The sequence below is a fragment of the Xiphias gladius genome, chromosome 21 (assembly GCF_016859285.1).
Source record: "Xiphias gladius isolate SHS-SW01 ecotype Sanya breed wild chromosome 21, ASM1685928v1, whole genome shotgun sequence".
NCBI lineage: Eukaryota > Metazoa > Chordata > Actinopteri > Istiophoriformes > Xiphiidae > Xiphias > Xiphias gladius.
Window position 1 is genome coordinate 16,326,934 of NC_053420.1, and position 18,142 is coordinate 16,345,075.

Genomic DNA, 18,142 nt, shown 5'->3' on the forward strand with positions numbered 1-18,142 from the left:
TCATTATCAGATGGCATAAAGGTATGCTCAACATACTGTGCTCTGCACGGTGAATAGCAAAATGTCCGTGGTTATTAAATCTTTGCAAGTCTCTTGTCTGTTTTAATCTGTAAGAATTATATGTTTATGAAACATTGCAATGGGAGCAGAGTATTACGCAATATCAGATGCCATGGGCCTGATTATGTTAGCTTTCCGTCATAACTAGTTATTAGTATTTTGAGTTACCTATATTGTGTTGATTGTATTGCTTGGTTCAACACAGTGCCCTCCGTTGATGTATTCTGGTGCTTTTTATACTATAACCGTTGTTGGGTTTCTGTATATGTGTGGTACGTTATAAACTAACTAATTAATAAACCCACTTTCCAAAGTCCTCTCTGCCGAAAATATAAGAACTGAGCTGATCAATTAGGCAACCAAAAAGTTAATATCGCACTCAAATAAACTGCTTATTGGGTCTATGTATCATTACTTGATGCACAGAATCTGTGCTTGTTTGAAAAGCTTATAACCACTGATCAAAAAAAAAAAAAAAGAGAGACAATGGCATCTGAATGATTAAACTTAAGCCTGTATGTTTTTGCAGATGATTAATTTTAAAAAGAACAATTTCTTTAACATCTAATGCATTTTGTCAGTAGACAATGGATGTTATTATTCACTCATATGAAGCAGCTTTCCTTCATTAATCAGAACAGAGAAATGTGTTATATACTGCATACTGTATCCTGTGTTTTAATTAGTCTATTATTCAGCTGATATATTGTGTGTTTGTAAAGCTTCTCTGTCTCAGTCTGTGTCGATTTAATGGGATTTAGATTTATGTTGGCCAGTGGGAAATCCAGGATGATGCTGGGAAATTCCTGTGGGCCATTTGAAATAGGAGCCACATAAAATGTGACAGTTTGCTGCTGATGTCGACTAATACAGTCTTAAAGCTAACAGAGCTATCTCCTTTTTTCATCTCCTGTGTAGCATCTTACAGGCCAAATCCGTTTGTTTTACCAAGCTCAGTTTCTGAAGGGAATGTACTCTTTTAAAGTGTACTGTATCCCTTTTTATACATACAAACGGTCGTTATTCACCTAACAGGTGCTTCTCTTCTGTTTCCCTCAGCTTCGACTTTGATGTGCTTCACCTATCAAGGCATGAAATAAGTCACCCATGTGCGGTTCAGAGAGTCAGAGCAGTCTCATTTCAGCACGCCCGTGTTAAGGATCCTCTGCTGGCCTCACCGCCGATTCACAGGACATGTACGGCAGTGCCAGAGCTGTAGGTCATATAGAGAGCAGCCCCGCACGGTCCCCGCGCCTGCCAAGGTCCCCCAGACTGGGCCATCGGAGGGCCAACAGCGGGGGTGGGGGTGGTGCGGGGGGCAAGACGCTCTCCATGGAGAACATCCAGTCCCTAAACGCTGCCTATGCTACTTCAGGGCCCATGTACCTGAGCGACCACGAGGGCGTGGGCTCCACTGCCACCTACCCCAAAGGCACTATGACTCTGGGTCGCGCCACTAGCCGGGCCATGTACGGGGGCCGCGTCACAGCCATGGGCAGCAGCCCCAACATCGCTTCAGTGGGACTGCCCCATGCTGACCTTCTGTCTTACAGTGACCTGGGCTCCCTCTCCATGCTGCACCCCCACCACCACCAGGGGGTGCCCTCCGCCCTGCTGAGGCAGGCAGTGCGGGGCAGTGGGGGGGAGCTGCTGGAGATGCAGGCCCAGCTCAGGGAGATGCAGAGGGAGAATGAGATGCTGCGTAGGGAGCTTGACCTGAAGGACAGTAAGTTGGGATCTTCCACCAACAGCATCAAGAGCTTCTGGAGTCCTGAGCTGAAGAAGGAGAGAATAATGAGGAAAGAAGAGGCTGCACGCACATCAATCCTTAAAGAGCAGATGAGAGTCACTCATGAGGAGAACCAGGTGAGACCAGCCCTCTGAGCTAATCCACTCATTACTGCAGTGAATTTCACTTGCTGCTAGTCTGCTGTCTTCCTATTTTTTCAAGTATTGTCTCTTTTGATCTGTGTCTCTGCTTTCACCGTTCTTTTTTCTGCAATAGCCAACTGTCATCGCCAGTCCGACAAATCAGAGAATTACTGCAGTCAGTCATTTTTTTCAGTACTTGTGGAAACCTTTCTGGAAAGAGTTCTTTGTGTGCATAAATATTTAACACACACTCTCCTTCCCTAGTACTCCAGTACAGAATCAATGTCAGAGACCACTTGAGCCACATGAAATACAAAACCCTTGAATTTTGTTTTCTACAATCTTTTGAAATCTTTGCTAATACACAGAGCCTTTAGCCTTGTATGAAACCATTGTATACTCCACAATTTTAACAATACAAGCCTTCTCTCAGTTGTTTAATGAAGTGAAAAGCATGATGACACTACCAACAGATGAATTGTAGCTTCTGTGTAGAGTTTGGCCGCAGTAAAGCTTTATTTTAGTGTATTTTCAAAGGTGGTTATCAGATTGGCCATAGAGAGTGAGATGTCAGAAGGTTTTCGCTTGCCTCATTGTGGGGATATAGTCATGGTCTAGTTAAATCAGTTACTGACAGGAATAGGCACAGGGCCCAGAGACAAATGTCAAGGACACTTAAACACTCAGTGACTCTCCTTCCGTCTTTCTCCTTTTTTACTGTCTTTACTTTACATGCTCTGACTTAGATCATTTCTCTCTGTCTACCTCTGTTCATCTGGCCTTCACTTTTTTTCAAATGTAGTTAAGTCTGGGTTTTTTTTCTAACAAAATGTAGAAAAATATCAATTTGCAGATACACTCTTCTTTTTGATTCAGATAAATTGAACCGTGCACATTTTTCTAACAGTCTGGGGAAAATATGGTACCGACAATGGCAATAATGTAGATATAAAAACCGCCAAACCGCACTTACTTCACTTGCTTTGAATGTGGAACAGTGCTCTCTGTGTCAGCCTAATTTTGATGATTTTCGTCTTTAATCGCAGTTGCAGGATTACATTATCTTATAAAGACTGAGAAACATACGTAATCGTCTTTGGGTTATACAGTATATAACAGCAAATAGTTAGCTGACTCATAGTGCAGACAGAATGTTTGGATATAAAGCCTTTCATTTAGCTTGATGTTTCCGCTGAAAGCAAGAGTGCATGGCACACTTAGGTAGATTGTAGAATAGGTCAGCGTATTGCTTGACTGGCTGGATGAGGCTGTACAGTGTTTTTTTTTTTTCTTTTTCTTTTTGAGACAGGCTGTGGCATGATGCAGCAAAATTGCAAACTGCCTCAAGCAATGTAAAGGCTGAGTTATACCAGCTGGTTGTGGTCTTTGTGCCAGTCTGTCTGCGTTTCTGTCTGTCGAGCTGAGTGATGTTGTCAGACACAGAACAGCCAGTAGGCCACTCATTACTCACAGTGGCAGACGCTCTCGCTCTACCCTTCAAGGTCATAGCAGGATACCATTAGTGTGACCCCCAAATGAGACCGTCCGTTAGCACATCTGCCTGGTTTGTGTATATGAACGTTCCCTTCTAAAATGAATACATTTTAGCTTAGCTTATTTCACTTGAGTTTAAAGAGGCTGCAGTTTTCCAGTTTGTTCCTGAAGCAGTGCCACGCTGCTAATGGGAAGGATGTCGGGCTCTCTGCCTCACAATTGGACGGTTTTACCTGCTGGCAATTCCTAGAGGGGAGCCAAAGATACTTAGATTCTTTTATATCTTTATGATTCATGAAAATGTGTAAGGACAATGTTGTGGAAAAGAATGTGCCTTTTCAAGCTAAACCAGCACTGCCACTGACACCAAGCCATTCATCATTTCACTTATTCCTTATGTTCAGTGCAATTAAACACTCAGCGTGAATCCTTGTGTCCACTGTATTTTTAGCTTGGCTTCACACACTGTAGGAGCTGAATGTGTCCTGCCGAATATGAAAGCTGTACAGTGTGGCCTTTCATGCCTTTGTGCTCCATACAAAGGGGAAGACTTTTTTTATCCTCGGCCTTGTCCATCAGAGTTCGCTCTGAGTCTATGTTGAATGATATTTATGTCCTTCCTGGTAGGGTTCATTAATGAAGTATGTCAGCTAATCAAAGGCAGATGTGCCTAGTTACTATAATTGGTCTTTTCTATCTCAATTTCTGGGGCTGTGAGGTGTCCTTACGTAAGTCTATACTTATGGCGGGATGGTTTGGACACACCCATTGGGCTGGTTGAGAGGCTGACCCAGTGGCAAATCACCTCATTAATAATGGAGTAATTTCAAGCCAATCATTACATCTGACTTGTAGCACCCTTTACAATTGCATCAGGTGCTTCAGACTTCTGTTAGCTTGAGAAAATGCCATGCATTATTTATCTTGTGAAAAATAAAATCTGGTATTATATGCTGCCTTTTTTTTTTTCTTTTTTTTTTTTTTTACAACATTTTAGGAAAAGAATAAAACAATTCAGACATTAGAGTCTGTTTTGTAATGCAGAGACTCCATTGTGAATGAAATACCAACTACTGTCTGCACAGCTTTAATTAAGACAGTCGATACTCATGACTAAAGGTAATGATTAGCCCAGGAATGTCTTCTGTTGCGCAATTTTCATGTACTGGCTCTGGCTGTTATAAAGCGGAACCATTTGATTTGAACTCAGCAGAATTTTTTGTCGTGCTAAAGCTGGACAAGAGCTGCTGGAGGCAAGTGTGTGAGCTGGAGCGTACCATATCTGACTGAGTCATGACCACTGCTGATCAGCCACCCAGTCAGCCTTCATCAACACAATCTCCAAAATGGAGGCTGAGCTTCCCGTATCAAACTGCTTTGTCTTTGCATAGATACGGTGCCTCAGACGTGACATGTTTTTTTTGTTTTTTTTTCATTCTTCACTGGAAGCTGCTGATTGTTACATGTCACTGAGCAATAAAAGTGTTAATATGTTGGGACTGTTGCCTCTCAACAAAGTGTTGGGGATTGGACATACAGTGTTTGGAGCACACTGTGAATAAGCATGTGCTTGTGTGCATTTGTGTAACATATCCGTGTGATGTGTACTGAATGTGTGTGAATGGAGATGTTTGCATTATTGATCAGAGGTTTCTTCCCTTTGCAGTTATACTAGCTGCTAATGTGTGTGCAGATGTTTAGTCATCACCACCAGTCTGTATTGTGTTGGGAAGAGGTATAGTGACAATTATTCGTTTGCACATATGATCCATATACTGTATATGGGGATGCGGCAGGTGTGCACACTACACAATGTACATTAATGTAGAATGTTGACATTTAGATCTGTTAAGTTAGAGGCAAATGAGGTTGCAGCAGTCTACATGATGAGCCGGTATTGATGTTTTCAGCGATGTCATGACATGGAGCGCTCATGTGGACACAGGAAGTATAATGTGAACAGTCAAAGAGCCCATGGATCCTGTCTGTGGCAACCACCCCCCTCCCGACCCCACCCTCATCTGAGAACATAAGATGGCTGCTCCTTCATCCAGAGGACAGGAAGGTGATGAAATGAGGAGTCGAAAATTTAAAAATGAAATGCAGAGAAGCAGAGAAACATTTGCAGAGAGCAAGGCTGGTGAGATTAAGATGAGAGTGGAGGATGGAAGAACAAAGCAAAGGGGATAAGACGTGTTACAGTCCGTTGGTGTCTTTTTCTCCAGAACTGCATAGTTTTAGATTAAATCAGAGCAGTGCCAACAGTGCAGAAATGACCAGCTTAACAAGTAAAGTAGGAATCCAATGGTAAAGATGTATTCTGCTTTAAACAAGGAAGGAAAATTGGACAAGAAGATGAATTCCTGTCATTTCCGCTGCAATTTTACTTCTTTTTAGGAACTTTATGGAAACATGTAAACACAGTATACTGAAAGATCATAGAATAACGCGGATTACTCCATCTGTTATCCTTTCATGGTCTAATTTAAAATTAGTCACAAATTCATGACATTTTAAAGTGTAAGATTAAGATTTTTTGTAGTAAGTATAGACAAAACAAGTACATATTAGGAGAATATGCAGAAAACATACATATAGTGAAAAAAAAGGAAAAGAGTTCTGAGAAGTTTGTTACTGGAGCCTCATTTGAGCTGTGTGTCTTAGCTGTGGTCTGCAGTATTGAACGCCACGAAAAAGTAACAGTTTATGTATCAACTCGTTAAGGATCATTGTCCATGTCATTCCTCTGCTCCTCTTGGTCTGGAGCTCTGAGTGACTCCCTAGTGTCTCAGCTTTAGAAAGCAGTGACATGCTGACATAGGCTCAAATAGGATAAAATGTTACTTGGACCAAGTGGTGTTTACCCCGAACATTGTTTTGAATCACCACCTGCATGAGAAATGGTTTCGTAATTTATATATATTTGAATGGTTTATCGATTGCCTGCGCTGGTAGATTGACTGTTTGGTTTTATGCATAACCACTGTGGAATTTTACAGAGTCACCTCATCTTTACACAGAAGCTAGTAGCTAGGAGTATTTTGCATTAGCGTGAAGTGAAAGATTTAATACATAGTATTTTAAATCACATAGCTGTGATTCATAGTGCAAAAGCCAGAGCCTACCAGATGTAGAAGTGCTTATGCAGCCTCCATTGTTCTCTTACAGATATGAGATGGCTGAGAGGCTGATAATTCACCTACAATGCAGCAAATAAAAATATTGAAGAAAAAATGTGGGCATCATGGTGGACATCAGCCAAATGGAACAAAAATACTCCAAAAATCATGCTGATATTTTTGATTTTTAGCGTCTTGACACCTGTTAGATGGATTGCCATGACTTTCGGTATAGACATTCACATCCCCCTCCAGATGAATTGTAATAACATTGGTGATCTCTTAGCCATTAATCTAGCACCATCATCAGGTCAAAATGTCAGTTTGTCCGAGACAAAATAGCTGCATATCTAATCACATTCGCATCAGCCTCAGCTGTACATTGAGTATAGTTCTACACACTAATCTAAGATGGTGAACATGGTAAACATAACATCGACACTTTAGCATCGTCACTGTGAACATGTTAGCATGCTGATGTTAGCATTTAGCTCAAAGCAATGCTGAGCCTAGGTTCAGCCTCACAGGGCTAGTGGCGTGGCTGTAGACTTGACCTATTTAGTGATATTTCAACAGTGTAATTACAATGGTGGTGAATATTCATCATCACCCTCGTCATTACTACATTATTATTAGTAGAGCATACAGAATGCCATCCTTTTGAGACTTAGTGCTGTAAATGCCAAAGTGAAATATCTGTGTGTGTGTGTGTGCGTGTGTGTGTGTGTGTGTGTGTGTGTGTGTGTGTGTGTGTGTGTGTCTGTGTATGTGTGTGTGTATGTGTGTGTGTGTGTGTGTGTGTGTGTGTGTGTAAGTAATATCACCATTCACAGTGACACTTTGACACTGATTAAATGAAAGGAAGCCAAAGGATACGGGGCTGGTCTTTGGCTTTATCAAACTGAACAATGGTAAACTATTACAGTCGGCTGTTCTGTCATATGAGGAGAGCTCCTAATATCTGCCCACACACGTCCCGTACTTTTCAGATGACAAACAGCAATAGAAATAAAAGATAATATAAATGACCCTCGGCACACTGTAAAGAAACAGCACTGTAAAGAAAATATCACTCAGTATTCAGTTTAATATGACTTAACTCCTGCGTGCTCTCCTGACTCTCAGATTTCTGCGTTCACACCGCTCTGTAGCTGTCTTTTAGCTGAGTGGAGATGAATAAATGCCACGTTTGCTTGCATGGCCGTGGGTGTAATTGTATATTGTCAGCCATCACGACATACAACACAGAGACTAAGAATGTAGTGAGCAGTAGGCTTTTCTGACTCAGCGCTTTGGAGCTGTCCATCTGTCAGATACAAAAACACCCACTCTTTCTAAAACACATACACAATATACCACACATATAGCTGCTTGTGCCCGCTCCACCTGGTAAAAGAACTGTGTGTCACCAGCTTTGAGTACCACTCTGCGGACAGAGAAGCTTTAATAGTTTTCATCTCTGATTGCAAGCACATTTCTGTTGGTCCAGCACTTTGGTCCAGACTGAAATATCTCAACAGCTATTGGTACATACATTCATGTCCCCCTCAGGATGAATTTGGCCAATTAGGTGATCCTATAATTTGTCCCTCTAGTGCCACCGTCAGGTTAAAAGTTTATTTTCAGTTTTGGTTTATGACCCAATGCTTGCAAAACTAATGACAATCCCATCAAGTCTCAGATGTACTGTGTTTACTGCTAATTTGCAAATGTTAACATGCCAATGCTCTAAACCAAGATGGTAATCATGGTAAACATTACAAATTCATAACATTGTTGTTCGTAAGTAAAGCCTCACAGAGTTGCTACCAGGCCGTCAGACTCTTAATCTTGTGAAAAATAAAACCTGCAGATTTAGCTTTTGGCATTTTGAGGTTTTGGGGGGTGCAACTGTTTCCGCACAAAAGGATTTTTGACAGCCAGTTACCCTTGGCTGCCCCAGGTGTCAGTTAGAGGGGGAAACACTGTAGCTCAACATCTCTCCTTGACTTGTGAAACCTCTGGAAGCTCATTTTCAGGATATGCAGCAGAAGAGAGGCCTTCTTTTGAGACTTGGTGTCCACAACTTCAGTATCGGCTGAGTCATGACTGACTCACAGGAACTGGTACAGTTTTGCTGTGGATGACGTGGGGATACAGGTGGAAGGGCCATATAGTCACTTTATCCCACAGTGCAATTATGCAAATGGAATGATTGGAGTGCCTCCTGCAGTTTAGCTCCAGACGGCAGGTTATTGATCGGGGCAGAGAGAGACGGAGTACTGATGAAAAAGGGAGAGGGAGCAGTGTCAGGAATGAGCAGGGCAGCAGCACGCTGATATTTTCAGGGAGTTATTCTCTACATGGTCATAACTCATGAAGGAAGCCAGACATTTCTCACATTGATTGGTTGAACTGACTACAGCAATATTGCGTGAATTAAATAACGGTTCAGAAAAGGTATTTTGTATACATAGTAACTCATAAGTAATCATTTCATCAAGGATTATTCCACACGAATGAGGGAAAAACCTCCTGTTTTTGTCATTTATGGAAAGGTGAGTAAGTCAGCATGTGCATGCAAATGAATGGATTCCACTCAGTGTGAATTTGAGATGTGTTAGGTGGTTTCTGTTGCTTGACCAAATGCCACTGACTCAAATAAGAGAGTGTGACAAAAACTGTTGAAGATGGCAGCGGTCTTGCAGTCAGCTGAAAATTCATCAGCTCCTTCAACTAACGCAAACACTGCCCTCTCGTGGTTGGAAGAGCACATGCTTCACATGCACACAGTATCACGCCTTGTGCACTGAGGAAGTGAGCCAAGGAATGCTAGAGGGATGAAAAACAGATTTAGCTTTTTGCTTAGGTATTTGTCCTTTAATTATGTTTCAGGAAAATGACTTAAATGAATAATCAATTGTAGTTGCTGATTAATTTTCCCTTCAGCTCCAAAATAAATGAATTTAACAATGATCACTACTACACCACCGCTAATTTTATTTACACACACTGTTATTAAATTTAATGCTAACACGAGATCATTTATGATAAAATCATGGTGATTGATTGGAGCCATTTTAAAACCATAGCAAACCGTTTCTTCATCTCTCTCCAGAAAGGTCGTCTTGATAAATTCATATTTTGTCTGTACATGTATCGACTTTTTTCACAGCAGACATTCTTACTTGTCAGAGCAGGAAAAACACAGGCAAAACAAATTTAGTTAGCAAGGGCTCAGTTCCATCAAGTGTCCCCATTGAGCCAAGCCAGTGAGCAGGCATGCACAATAGCGAGAGCCTGGAACAAGCTCACCTAAATGGAAAGCAGTGATTAATGATTAATAATATTATTGAATCCACCTGTGCTTACCCTGCTTTTAAAGGCCAAAATGTCTGCTGTGTGTGTATGTGATTTACTGACTGAGGGCTGAAGACTGATAAACAGGCAGCTGGACAGACTGATGAGTGGCTCTCATTTTAAACTCTGGCTGGTTTGTGTTGATCATCCGTCTCTGTTGCATCATGCTCTGATGCTCTGTTTTTACCATACATCTGTTTTTTCTGTTCATTCTGCCCATGCTCTGCAGCTGCTGGATGCCAGGAGAACCAAGGTTTGTCCCTATGTTTGCACCACATTTTGTGTGCACAACATAGAGTCACCTTCAGTGTGGCGTGTATTTTCAGACACCTGGCAATCCCTTTGCACCATACAACCTCCTCCCCTATGAATCCTGTAAGCTCCAAAAGGAAGTGAAATATTTTCAGCAGTTCAGTCTACCTCCTTGTCCCGTGAACCCTCATATGTTTCCCCCATATACGCTGTATTACTATAGAAAGGGATCAGAATGTTTAATTACCTCAATCCAAACGTGTCTGATAGTCCATCTCCCTGTAGTACCACAAACCCTACAACCCCAGACTGCCTGTAGAGTTGGTTTGATTTCAGTGTAAGAAACTGTTTCCACTCCTTCATTTCTTGAGTGGGCCATTTTCTGGACATGGATTGATCTGTTTTTTTTCTCTGGAGATATCTGCCGGGAAAAAAATGTCAGCAGACAAACCAAGCCTGAGTCAGTCTTTGACAGAAACTGGCCCTTTGGCCCTAACATTGTTCCCCTAAACCCAGAACCAACAGCCCTACACATAATAAAATGTATAGGGCATAATCATTTGTATTTTACTTAATTTTATTCTGGACACACAAATTCACAGACCTGCACACCTTTAGTCAGCATATGGCTGTTTCCTCTCTACAGTGTGTGGATTCTGTAGGTTCTGTCTATACATTTCATATTTGGAGCTGTCCACGTCCACCAGTGGAAACGGCTCCTTGTTATAGTATTTGTTCCCAGGCCTCCAGGCTGAGTGACAGAGAGCGAAGACCTCTGCTACTCTGCAGGAAATCATCGCCTTGGTCTTCTGCTTTGATTAGCAAGTTCGCAACCCTCATTAATTCTGCTCATGTCTATAAAAAAAAAGCAGCCTTTTACAGCAGAAAAAATAAATTAATCTGTTTGACAGCTATGATTTATTTTGAACTTTAATATATTTTCTCTTTAAGTAGTAAAATTCTTACTCTAATTCCAAAGGGGTCAAATTTCTCACACATTTACCCCAAAGAACCCATATTGTCATTTGACAATATCAGTTGTTAACTATTTGCTTCTGAAGACATCCCAAGGTAAGTAATGTACTCCCCATGTTTGACCCGCTGTAGCATTTTTCCACAGAACCTTGTGCAACAGCATTTCAGAAGTGTTTGTTAATGTGTCGGTACCCTCATGTGTGGTGTGTTATCAAGACAAACTTTGTGTGTTCATTCCTAAAATGAATTTCAATAATTGTTGAGTCTCTGTGTGTGTATACGTGCGTGTGTTTGTGTGTGTCCATCAGCATCTCCAGATGACCATCCAGGCTCTGCAGGACGAGCTGCGCACACAGCGAGACCTGAACCACCTGCTGCAGCAGGAGAGCGGTAACCGCTCCGGTTCTGAGCACTTCACCACCATTGAGCTGACGGAGGAGAACTTCCGTCGGCTGCAGGCCGAACACGACCGGCAGGCCAAGGAGCTCTTCCTGCTGAGAAAAACGTTGGAGGAGATGGAGCTGAGGATCGAGACCCAGAAACAGACACTGGGGGCCAGAGACGAGTCCATTAAGAAGCTGCTGGAGATGCTGCAGAGTAAAGGGCTGCCCCCGGGGCCGGTCAGGGCGTCTGAGGAGGAAGAGCAGGAGAGAGCCAGGCGCATTGCTGAGGCAGAGGCCCAGCTGGGACACCTGGAGGTCATTTTGGATCAAAAGGAGAAGGAGAACATCCATCTGCGAGAGGTATTCTATGGCCTAGGTTATGCTCATATAAAGTTATGGGATTCACTGTGGAAGAGCTAAAACTGACTGTTTTATATTATGTTGTCACTAGAGGCCAGTAGTGACTCACAAAATCCAAATGCTCTACTCAATTGGTTATGCAATGTATAAACTGAAAGCTGCAGAGCACATTGATTGTGTTATGTGTAAAGACAAAATTTGTATGCAGTCTTTTTTAGTCAAATGGCCCTGCTTTCAGTGGGGCTCACATTAGATTCTACTGTACTGCTGCCACATAACGTTGTGTCTTTTTCTCTAAGGAACTGCACAGAAGAAATCAGCTGCATCAGGATCCAAGCAAAACCAAGGCCCTGCAGACCATCATAGAGATGAAAGTAAGAGCCTGACTCACAATATACAGCCAGACCATAGCCAAATACTGCACTCACCATTAGAAAAGACATCTTTAATATTTTTTCCTGAAATAACTATATGTTATATGATATCATGCAGTCATTTTCATTTATTATGTTTGATGTGCAGGTACAGTAACTCATCTAACTATGACTGTTTGCAAACAAACAAACAAACAAATCATAGACGGTTTATCATCAGATGTTGTAATTATATGTATTTGAGTCACTGATGTTCACAGTCCTTACACTTTGTTACCTGCTGCATGTCTAAACTGAGGCCTACTGTTACGGGATTTTCTATTAGGTTACACAGGTCAAGCATGGGCCTTGAGCCCTCAGGCGAAACAGCAGCAGGTCTTCCTGAAAGACACACTGTCTTCTCTCCTTGAGACATTGGGCAGCTGTCTGGGGTTATTCGGGGAAAACAGCCGTTCTGATAAAAGTGAAGCAGAATTGCTGTAGTAGCCAAGGTCAAAGGAGATGGCTGTTTTTGCCTGCCTAGATGCCATAGACTGGGGTCTGTTAGGATCCATGGGCATAGCCAGATAAGAGTGGCTCCAGACCAGGATGCGCTGACGTTATACTGAAGGCTGCATGCAACGTGATCTGAACTAACACAGGTAAAAACATTTCCCTGTTTACAGAATAGCGAACCAGTAGACTAACTCCACATACTGTGGAGCCATTGAGCTTGACCATTTCTGGGCGTAAAGTATTTGCAGCGTGATCTGTAAAAGTTAAAAGACTGAGCGCAGGGGACTGAGCTTCAGAATGGAGACGGCATCGTACACATAAACTATACTGATAATTTCTCCAATCTCCTTGGCCAAGCTTCAATAGATATTTTCAGCATAAGACATCTTTGGCTCCTGAACACTTTCTTCACGGACGAGTTGACCAATAATCAGCAAAATCTCCACAACACCTACGCCGATGTGTGTTCTGACTCTGTTGTGGCCATTGTGATCCTCAGCAGCTGCGTCTGTAGCCAACACACTGTCACTATCTCTCTACCTCTCACACAGATGTGCAGACACACTGTGTATCAGCTCACAAAGCTGTCGTGTAAACATAAACAAGAATCAATATTACTGCTCAACATTTCAGCCGAAGAGGTGCAGCCGCCAGTCGAGCCAAACTGCAGCACATTGGTTTTATGACAAGCAATGGCACATTTATTCTTAATAATTAACTCTTCAACATTACAGACTGCCTGCAAACATCCCAGGTTCACCATTGAGCTTAATTTAAAATGTTTTTTTAATGGTTCTGAAGACACAAAATATGTCAGGCTGAATTACAGAAAAATGTGTATCGAATAAATCAGAGGATATCTAGAATTTTCTGGCTGATTTAAGCTGATCATGCAGGTCTTAAAATGGCATCTTAGATTTGAATAATTCACTTAAAAAAATAAGTAGTGGAAGAATATGTATGTATGTCTTTATGTAACTTTGAACCTTCAGGGGAAATTTAAAGGACATTTAAAAATTTTGACAAACAATCATATTAGATTAGGAAGTATTTAAGAAGATGGACTTGGATTGCAATTTCAGACCACCATTATCAGATGTGATTGCTTTTAACTTTCAGCTCAAGCATATTTCATTTTCCACACATTAATAATCCATTCTGTAAAACCAGTGCAGATCTAATACTGTATGCAATTATTTATAATATGCTTATATTCTATTCCAAGAGTAAACAATTCTACTCAGATCAGCACTTGTTGTATGGCAGCTGGATCTGACAGCAGAGAAATCGGGGCCATCCAGCTATTGGACCCAATGTAGACACCCCCAGCCTCACTGCGGAGGCCTGACATCACTTCCTCAAAATAAATTATGACATCATCGCTGAGCTGACACAGCCCTTCTCGCTCGGCTGGATCGGCGCTGTGCAGACCCCCCCCCGACGCGGTCATGTGACATGTGTGCTCTGGGATCCTGTTGATTTGCATACAGAGCAAGGGAAGACCCGCCTCCAACCTCCTTCTCCTGTGTGGTGCAGGAAGACCCTGCAACTCTCCCTTCTCCTCTCTCCTTTTACTGTGTTGATGCTGATGGAAGCACAAATAATCCTCCCTCCCACTCTCCCCTACATCCTTCCCTCCCTCTCCTCCTCACTCACCAGAGACAGTGCACAGTATATAGCCTGCCTGCTGCTACCATGGAAACAGGTGTGGTTGTTTATGACAGTGAGAGGCCAGTATACAGGGAGATACAGAGCAAGAGAAACACACAGAGCCAGGGAAAGAGAGATAAAGAGCAAGATTTACTGACCAGGTCGATGTACCAGTGATTTCATGTGGATGGAATAAAATCTCTCTCCTTTGAAGGTACGGTGTCTTGTGTCTATTGCAGCAATGTTAATTCACTGATGTTCGTCTCGTAACACGGAGACTGAGGTGAGACGCAGCGGCAGGGCGAAGTGCATGTACATGTACAATGCTCATGCATTGATGTCAACCCCTCAGATCCTTCTCGGGTAGTTCATCATTTCATTACAATACATTACCCATGTTCCTCTGCAGAGAGCTATGACTGACCCTGCGAACAGCCACAAGTTCATAAGTTCAGAGCCACTAGGAGGAAAGGAGGAGCGACACAATAAGTGAGAAAGGCAGGAAGGAACAGGGTTGCCCTGTGCTCTGCTGGAGAGGGAGATGGACCATGGCTAATCTTAAAGACGTTGTATTATTTATTTAAAAAGCCGTGAAGCTAAAGCTGCACTCACAGTCGCAGTCCAGAGACCGGATTCTGCATTGATCTGCAAGCAACTACGGCAAAAGCTACAGCTTGTTACTTTTCTTCCTTTCCCACGTTTCTCTCCGGTTCTGGCTGATCTCTCCGTGTTGGATGTGTGCTCAGTATTGCCCAATGGTGATTAATCCTCTGAGCTGCTGCAAGGAGCTGGGTAGAAAGCTTCTGATTTCACTGACAGATGCTGCAGTTGCTCTCAGCTACACCAAAGAGCTTCTTCCAGTTTCTCTTTATCTCACTATATTGCTCTCTTTCACACTCTCTGTTTTTTAGTCTCTCTTAAACTTTTTTTTTTTTTTTTTGCTTTCAGTCTTTCTGTTTGTCCTGGACACTCGTCTCTAGTACAGGTATATTTGCAGCCTGCACCTTGTGGACATGCCAGTCACGGTTTTGAGGTTTGTCTCTGCGTGTTTGCTTTTAGGACACCAAAATTGCCTCTCTGGAGCGCAACATCCGAGATCTGGAGGATGAGATCCAAATGCTGAAGGCAAACGGCTTACTGAACACAGAGGACAGAGAGGAGGAGATCAAACAGATGGAGGTCTACAAGAACCACTCTAAGTTTATGAAGACGAAGGTAGATACCATCTGCACTATGCATGCGCTTGTAGAAGTACAGATCCTGTGAAAATATTGCTTAAGAACACGATGGAGTTGTTCCGGGTACACAAAGGACAGTGCAGAGAGAAGAATACTAAATGAAGAGGGTGTTTCACTTAAATTAGCTGCTTTCGGGTTTAGTGTCATCAGCAAAGTGTCCTGTTGGCAACAACCTGAGTGATGCTTCTCTACGGTTTTTTGAGAAGAGCTCAGTGTCAAGAATACCAGAAAAGGCTAAATCAGCAAGTACATGCTGTGGCATAATACAATACTTTACTTTTCTTCCTTAATTATGTATGAAAGCTTATTATTTTATTATTATGCTGCCAACAGACGGTTGTGATGTACATTATGTTCAAAGAGTGAATTGCACTCCTGCTCAAAAAGTCGGAGTGATAGATAAGTTTTTATTTAACCGACTTCACCTGCTTTAGTTTTCAGACCTGTCAGTGTTTCTATCAGCCCACGCTCCATGACGAAATGATAACTTGTGTTTTTGGCTGCTGCGTGTCAGTAGTTAGAGCAACACTGTCAAGCCTTCAGCATGCATAGCCACCTGAAATCTGTGATTGTGTTAAGGTTTATGTGTTTGTTGCTCCCTGGAGCTCATGTGTCTCTCCAGAGCTTTGACTCTGTGTTTACACACCGCTCCTCATATTAGCCGACCAGGCGCAGACCAGCCACAGTTTTGTTATCCTATTTTTAGACCTCTTTTCATCAATCATGAATAGAGATGATGTATAATATATGATGAATGCAGGGGAGTCAGTCCCAAATGCATTTTTAATAAGAGAAATGTGTACGTTGATGAAAATAGTGCAAAAGCCGTACTGACCAAAATGAGGTATCTCTTGCTTTCTCTGTGTCACACACACGCGCCATGATGGTAAAACAATACATTGCTAATGTAATGGGTTCGACGTTTGGTCTGTTTGACATGTCGTTCAGATTGACCAGCTGAAGCAGGAGTTGTCAAAGAAGGAGTCGGAGCTGTTGGCTCTGCAGACAAAACTAGAGACCCTCAACAACCAGAACTCAGACTGCAAACAGCATATCGAGGTGCTCAAAGAGTCTCTCACTGCCAAGGAGCAACGTGCTGCCATCCTGCAAACAGAGGTAATGAAAAGCCCTTAACTTGTTTGTACACATGCAGTAAATCAACCTAACTATACACCGCCTCACAAACATTTTCAACCTTCTAGCCAAACTGAGCATATAATAGGCTTGCCTTGGGCCTGAGGCTTATTACTGCAGATCATATCAGCACCTTACTTACTTTGGGGACTTCGGACTAACTGAATTGTGACTCAGGGCACCACCAAAGGAACAGTAATGCGAAGTGTACCGTCACAGCACATCTAATAAACATCAAAAAGCTGCACTACCAAACAAATCATTTTAGCAGCATTACAGTTACCGTAAAACCCTAACTGAAGGTCACCACCATAATATTAAGTTTAAGTGAAGATGAATAAATACTTGAAAGCAATGCCGATGAATGCTGTTCTCCCCAGAGTTTTTTCATAATAAGCCCGTTTTGGAATAACGGTTTTAGGTTTTGCAAATTTGTTGTGTTTGATAACTCCCACAAAGCATTTTGTTTAATACGGTGAAACTCCACATTATACGAAGCTCTTTTACTTTAAGTAGGCTCACATTATGGACTTCCTCTAAGGTGTTTTTGGCTGTGCCGTGCTTCAGGTGGATGCTCTACGTCTGCGGCTGGAGGAGAAAGAGGCCTTCCTGAACAAGAAGACTAAGCAGCTGCAGGACCTGACGGAGGAGAAGGGTACTCTCGCCGGAGAAATCAGGGACATGAAGGACATGCTAGAGGTCAAAGAAAGGAAGATCAATGTCCTGCAGAAGAAGGTGAGAGTCAGAGGTGAAGTAAACCTCACCATGTGTCTCTGAGTTATTGTTACATTATTTATGGGTTAAACCGAACTATGGTGAGTACGTGGAGGTCTATGCACTGCAGGCGAACTCCAGATGTAGTCTGATATTTGAACGAAGGGAGCGATGTTATTCTGTGTCCCGGACTAAACCAGTCCCTCTGCCAAGACACAAAGCAGAGCGGTTACTCTCTCCATTAATAGTGAGAGAGTCTCTGTTGCTCTCCGGGGAAAGTCTCCATAGAAAGACAAGCAAGAAGATATTTCTGCCTCACTGGCTCTAGTGTGTGTTCGTGCTATAAATACTCACAGTGTTACTCCCTCTTTCTCCCTGACCTGCTCACCCATTCCCTTTGCTTTTATTCTCCTCCCTTGTTCTATCACTCCTCCTCTCCCTCATCTATCCACTTTCATCTCTTTCTTTATCGCCTCTCTTGATTTCTAAATCTTTGTTTTTCATCTGATGTGCTTATTTGGTTTTGTTTCTTTTTTATGTCATTCATATAATATAGTAAATTAGATCAGTGCACATTTTTTACTGTCTCTATATAGTTTTTTTACTTTAGTCTTAATACACAATAATTATTTGCTCACCAATGACAGCTGGATTCTTCGTTTCTATTCCACAGCACTTCTCAA

At 42.3% G+C, this 18,142-nt stretch overlaps 1 protein-coding gene across 1 annotated transcript in view; it reads left to right on the forward strand.

Annotated features, from left to right (window-relative positions):
* The first annotated feature begins 1,254 nt into the window (after positions 1 to 1,254).
* The window catches only part of erc2 (ELKS/RAB6-interacting/CAST family member 2), a 29,839-nt gene continuing 12,951 nt past the window's right edge, over positions 1,255 to 18,142 (forward strand). Inside the window, exons 1-6 of the mRNA XM_040116364.1 lie at positions 1,255 to 1,926; positions 11,420 to 11,854; positions 12,154 to 12,228; positions 15,433 to 15,588; positions 16,560 to 16,727; positions 17,313 to 17,480. Of these exons, the coding sequence (XP_039972298.1) occupies positions 1,255 to 1,926; positions 11,420 to 11,854; positions 12,154 to 12,228; positions 15,433 to 15,588; positions 16,560 to 16,727; positions 17,313 to 17,480 (1,674 nt within the window). The remainder of the gene's footprint in view (positions 1,927 to 11,419; positions 11,855 to 12,153; positions 12,229 to 15,432; positions 15,589 to 16,559; positions 16,728 to 17,312; positions 17,481 to 18,142) is intronic.